Below are 6,672 nucleotides of genomic sequence, written 5' to 3'. Positions count from 1 at the left end.
ATTTTACTTTGATGCTCTACCTACCCCAGAACGGAACCTCGCCAGCTTTACGGTCCTACTTAGGTCAAATTATGTCAAATTGCTATCTGGCAGCGGATAGTATTGGCAGTTCAGTATTGTGGTTTAACCGGCTTGATATCGTGGAAATGGAATCATGACTATTTATTCTACTTTCAAAATTTGAGAGATCTTTCTTCTTGGTAAAAATAGATGTGCTGCTCACTGAAAGTGGCTTAGCACATAACAAATATATATTTCAGATGTTTTGTTTGTGAAAAGAATAAACAACACTAAATTACAAATTGCAAACATTTTAAATTGCTATTCGCACACAAATAAACAACCACAACTGAAAGGTCCCCACACTATTCTATATATATAGCGTCATGATCCATGATGGTTTAGTGGTCACTGGTCATCTGGTAATTCATTCCAGTGATCGTTCATTAATGTTGAGGGTACAACTATATAAATCAGGTCGGGTCACGACATTTCAAATCTTCCATTCTATCTGAAAACTTAAAAGCACGACCAGGGAGATCAAACGGATAATAAATTAAAGAGTTTCAATCCGAGACTGTTCAAGTGTTCTTGGAGTGCGTTATCTCTTTCAGATCTAAGATATAAGTTTATCCTTTGAGAGCTCCCAAGTTACATTAGGGGCTAAGTGTTGAGATAATCAAGCAGACGTGCCTTTCTCCCTGAGGATGATAATGTTCATTAGTCGACGAAATTTATTGTAAATTTACTGGTTTATCGATATAGGTATGAAAGATGGATCAGAAATCAGACAAATAATCTTACAGAGCTATAAGGTGCGCTTAAAACCACATTAAAATTCTTGTCAAAAATTGAAGACGATCTGATGAATATTATGAGATATTACCTCTTATCTTCCTCCACTAGTTCTGCTGCATCTTTAGCGTCCAACTCATCTTTTAGGTTCTTTAGACCCTCTGGCACTGAAACACAGAGGTTGAAAGGTGGGATCATATCCAATCAAATGTTTGACATTCGGAGTTGCAGACAAAATTGCTGCTGTCAAAAATTTCAAATATAAATGTGGGGTATTTTCGAAGAGAAGTTTAAAAAGGTACCTGAAGTGTCTTCCATGTCGCCTCCTGTACCAGCAACCAGCTCATCGTACGTACTCTTCTCCCCCCAGGGGCGGTCTCCTAGCAACCTCACCATATCTTCTTTCGTCAACACCTCATTCTTCAACAGTTCTTCAGCTACCTGCATACCAATCATTAAGTCATTTAACATTCACCATAAACATGATAAATGTGTATTTCCATTCCAGATTAAGCTTATAATATAGAATATGCACGCAATACTTAATGGATACATTTTTTGCAAAATGAAAACACGATTTAAAATCTCATTTAAAGCTGCGTACCAGTTCAACGTCTGCTCGTTTCTCAGTCAGCAGTTGTATCGTCCTAGCGTACGCTTCTTCAACGTATTGCCTAGCCTGTAAAAGTAAACAAGGGTTAAACTACAGCTTTAAAGAAGAAAGTAATAAAGATGCAATTCATTTTTAAACCACTTAAACTATAAAACACCAATTTAATAAAACACTAATTTAATAAAACAATAATTTAATAAAACACTAATTTAATAAAACAATAATTTAATAAAACACTAATTTAATAAAACACTAATTTAATAAAACACTAATTTAATAAAACACTAGTTTAATAAAACACTAATTTAATAAAACAATAATTTAATAAAACACTAACCTCGGCATCAATAAGATGGCTGGTTTGTTCGCTGAATGGTTTGATGTAAGGATTCTGGTTAAGATCAAATGAGAGATGTCCTACTTGCGGGTTCATTCCGTACTGGATTATCATGCCATACACCCACTGCGTTACTTTTCTCAGATCGTCTGAAGCTCCTGAAGATGAGATATATCACGTGACCAACAAACAAATCAAGCTAACCAGCGCCCACTTAGCGGTATTGCTTTGCGATATTTATCTTTTTATGGTCTGAAACGTGTACTAACCTGTACTGATCAGACAACTAACCTGTACTGATCTGACAACTAACCTGTACTGATCAGACAACTAACCTGTACTGATCAGACAACTAACCTGTACTGATCAGAAAACTAACCTGTACTGATCAGAAAACTAACCTGTACTGATCAGACAACTAACCTGTACTGATCAGACAACTAACCTGTACTGATCAGACAACTAACCTGTACTGATCAGACAACTAACCTGTACTGATCAGACAACTAACCTGTACTGATCAGACAACTAACCTGTACTGATCAGACAACTAACCTGTACTGATCAGACAACTAACCTGTACTGATCAGAAAACTAACCTGTACTGATCAGAAAACTAACCTGTACTGATCAGACAACTAACCTGTACTGATCAGACAACTAACCTGTACTGATCAGACAACTAACCTGTACTGATCAGACAACTAACCTGTACTGATCAGACAACTAACCTGTACTGATCAGACAACTAACCTGTACTGATCAGACAACTAACCTGTACTGATCAGACAACTAACCTGTACTGATCAGAAAACTAACCTGTACTGATCAGACAACTAACCTGTACTGATCAGACAACTAACCTGTACTGATCAGACAACTAACCTGTACTGATCAGACAACTAACCTGTACTGATCAGACAACTAACCTGTACTGATCAGACAACTAACCTGTACTGATCAGACAACTAACCTGTACTGATCAGACAACTAACCTGTACTGATCAGACAACTAACCTGTACTGATCAGACAACTAACCTGTACTGATCAGACAACTAACCTGTACTGATCAGACAACTAACCTGTACTGATCAGACAACTAACCTGTACTGATCAGACAACTAACCTGTACTGATCAGACAACTAACCTGTACTGATCAGACAACTAACCTGTACTGATCAGACAACTAACCTGTACTGATCAGACAACTAACCTGTACTGATCAGACAACTAACCTGTACTGATCAGACAACTAACCTGTACTGATCAGACAACTAACCTGTACTGATCAGACAACTAACCTGTACTGATCAGACAACTAACCTGTACTGATCAGACAACTAACCTGTACTGATCAGACAACTAACCTGTACTGATCAGACAACTAACCTGTACTGATCAGACAACTAACCTGTACTGATCAGACAACTAACCTGTACTGATCAGACAACTAACCTGTACTGATCAGACAACTAACCTGTACTGATCAGACAACTAACCTGTACTGATCAGACAACTAACCTGTACTGATCAGACAACTAACCTGTACTGATCAGACAACTAACCTGTACTGATCAGACAACTAACCTGTACTGATCAGACAACTAACCTGTACTGATCAGACAACTAACCTGTACTGATCAGACAACTAACCTGTACTGATCAGACAACTAACCTGTACTGATCAGACAACTAACCTGTACTGATCAGACAACTAACCTGTACTGATCAGACAACTAACCTGTACTGATCAGACAACTAACCTGTACTGATCAGACAACTAACCTGTACTGATCAGACAACTAACCTGTACTGATCAGACAACTAACCTGTACTGATCAGACAACTAACCTGTACTGATCAGACAACTAACCTGTACTGATCAGACAACTAACCTGTACTGATCAGACAACTAACCTGTACTGATCAGACAACTAACCTGTACTGATCAGACAACTAACCTGTACTGATCAGACAACTAACCTGTACTGATCAGACAACTAACCTGTACTGATCAGACAACTAACCTGTACTGATCAGACAACTAACCTGTACTGATCAGACAACTAACCTGTACTGATCAGACAACTAACCTGTACTGATCAGACAACTAACCTGTACTGATCAGACAACTAACCTGTACTGATCAGACAACTAACCTGTACTGATCAGACAACTAACCTGTACTGATCAGACAACTAACCTGTACTGATCAGACAACTGACCTGTACTGATCAGACAACTAACCTGTACTGATCAGACAACTAACCTGTACTGATCAGACAACTAACCTGTACTGATCAGACAACTAACCTGTACTGATCAGACAACTAACCTGTACTGATCAGACAACTAACCTGTACTGATCAGACTGTACTGATCAGACAACTAACCTGTACTGATCAGACAACTAACCTGTACTGATCGGACAACTAACCTGTACTGATCAGACAACTAACCTGCACTGATCAGACAACTGACCTGTACTGATCAGACTACTAACCTGTACTAATCAGACAACTGACCTGTACTGATCAGACAACTAACCTGTACTGATCAGACAACTAACCTGTACTGATCTTGCCGAATATGATCTGCTCACTAGCCCTGCCTCCCAACGTCATGCAGATCATATCCAGAAGTTGATCGGTAGTGTGGAGAGACAGCTCTTTAGGGAGGTACATGGCGTAACCCAGAGCTCCTTTACCTCGGGGGACTATGCTGACTTTGAGGAGGGGGTGGGCGTGTTCGAGATACCAGCCAGAGATGGCGTGACCTGCAAAACAATGTGTTTAGACTCTGTAGAGGATTGTATTGTAAAGATGATCCCCAGTCAGTTCAGCACTAGTTCTTCTAAATATGCAGACCTAAAGATTATGTCGGGTGGTTCTACGGACCGATATAGATAATGGGGTGTGTGTTATTGAGTTCGGACTATGGTCTAGGAGCCAGGTAAACGTTAAAGTTACAAAGCCGCACTGACCAGCCTCGTGATAAGCCACAGTCCTCTTCTCCTGCGGGGATAGGACACGTGACTTCTTCTCTAGACCACCTGGTTGGAGGAGTTACAGGGTTATAATCAGAGATAAGAGATAAGAAATGAGAGATAGTGTGTTATGGGAAAGTAAAATCAATTCTAGAATACAAGCGTGAAACAGAAACTAAAATCCCAGAACTAACCGACAACTCGCTCGATGGCCTGTTCAAAGTGGTGCTCCTCAACGCTCTTACAATCGTGTCTAGCAGCAATAAGAGCAGCCTCATTACAGACATTAGCAATGTCAGCTCCAGTAAAGCCAGGTGTCATAGTGGCCATCTTCTTAGCCAGGTCCAGCAGGACTAAATCTGTCTTCAAAGGCTTCAGATGGACCATGAAGATGGAAACACGCCCCTTAATGTCGGGTGCCCCCACATATATCTGCCTGTCAAACCGGCCGGGTCTGAGGAGGGCAGGGTCGAGGGTGTCCTCTCTGTTAGTACCAGCTAACACCACTACGTCTGCTGCTCCCGTACTGAACCCGTCCATCTCCACTAGCAGCTGGTTCAGAGTGTTGGCTCGCTCGTCGTGTCCTCCCATGCCTCCCTGACCTCTCTTGCCACCTATAGCGTCTATCTCGTCTATAAATACTATGCAGGGAGCCTGCTCACGAGCATCTTTAAACATCTCTCTAACTCTGAAGTTATTAGCTTGATTATTTTGTGGTGAACAGAGAGATTTGTTGTACGGAGAGGTAGATTCCGGGAAAAAACAATTCAACTCCAAATCTAATTTCAAACTTGTCATAAATATTCTATTCCAAGATTTGAAAAAAAAAAATCCTATTTTAAGAATAACCTGTTTGGACCGACACCAACGAACATTTCCATGAACTCGGAACCGGAAATTGAAAGGAAGGGAACACCAGCTTCTCCTGCAGTTGCTTTAGCTAGCAAAGTCTTTCCGGTACCAGGAGGACCCTGCCAAATTGGAGGAATATTAATTTTAACAGTAATTTCATCCAAATAACAATTTTTGATTATTTGCAGTACTGGTAGGAATTCTTCAGGTCAGTTGGCGTGATTGTGGGAACCCGGCCTAGATACACCTATAAACTATATAAGGAAACGGAGAAGAGACTAGTGTACCTGAAGTATTGCTCCTCGAGGAATCTTTGCTCCCAAGTTCCTATAATGTTCAGGATTCTTCAAGAAATTCACAAATTCCATAATCTCAAGCTTAGCTTCCTCGCATCCGGCGACATCTTTGAAATTCACCTACAGAAAATAGGGTTAACAATAGCTATATATTTGTACAATAAAACAATTTTGACAAAGGTATTTCTCAAAATGGGAAATATTGATAAGTGCATATAAAATGAGTTGCAAGATAGATTTACACGTTAAACCCAATTTCAGTAGATATTAAAAGATATGAGTACCTTGAGAGCTGTTGCTTTCTCGTAGACCTTGTGACCCTTACTACTCCCTTGACCGGGCATTCCAGGCATTCCTCCCATACCTGGGTGATATCACACTTAACAGCGTTTCTTGAAGGGCCACAATAATCAATAAATAAGCTTAATCGCAGATTATTTCTGTATGGACGATTGAATTGCGTATTAAATTACAAGACAGAATAACTTTATAAAAATGACAAACTCGACGAATTGTTTATCCAGAAGGAGACTATTTTTAGCGATAAGGCGAAAATGCAAAAATAAACCCCGAATTTTTCAAATAAATGGAGGACATATCAAAAAAGGAACAGAAACAATTATTTGATGTTCACCTTTAAACATGCCGCCCATAGCTTTTGAGGACCTCCTAAACAGCCAAATAGTTGCTCCGATAAGCAGGAATGTTCCTGCGTAATCGTATACAAAAACTCCTGAAATAAATTATAATTTTTGGTCTTTATTTATGAAGTTATGGCTCTTTAAAGCTTT

The 6,672-nt window shown here is 39.7% G+C and overlaps 1 protein-coding gene across 1 annotated transcript; it reads right to left on the bottom strand.

Annotated features, from left to right (window-relative positions):
- Positions 1-263: 263 nt before the first annotated feature.
- Positions 264-6,608, bottom strand: LOC134812937 (AFG3-like protein 2). The gene is made up of 12 exons (XM_063820557.1): positions 6,516-6,608; positions 6,166-6,245; positions 5,873-6,001; positions 5,583-5,704; positions 4,928-5,421; positions 4,731-4,799; positions 4,317-4,523; positions 1,746-1,903; positions 1,400-1,474; positions 1,098-1,236; positions 887-962; positions 264-701 (listed from the first exon to the last, which is right to left on the bottom strand). The coding sequence occupies exons 1-12, from the start codon at positions 6,532-6,534 to the stop codon at positions 680-682; spliced, it is 1,590 nt and encodes a 529-aa protein (XP_063676627.1). The 5' UTR covers positions 6,535-6,608; the 3' UTR covers positions 264-679.
- Between the last annotated feature and the right edge of the window lie 64 nt (positions 6,609-6,672).

This window comes from Bolinopsis microptera, chromosome 3, assembly GCF_026151205.1.
Source record: "Bolinopsis microptera isolate Bmic1 chromosome 3, MBARI_Bmic_1.0, whole genome shotgun sequence".
Taxonomy (NCBI): Eukaryota; Metazoa; Ctenophora; class Tentaculata; order Lobata; family Bolinopsidae; genus Bolinopsis; species Bolinopsis microptera.
Note: the sequence above shows the minus strand (reverse complement) of the source record. Positions and strands in the feature narration are given on the sequence as shown.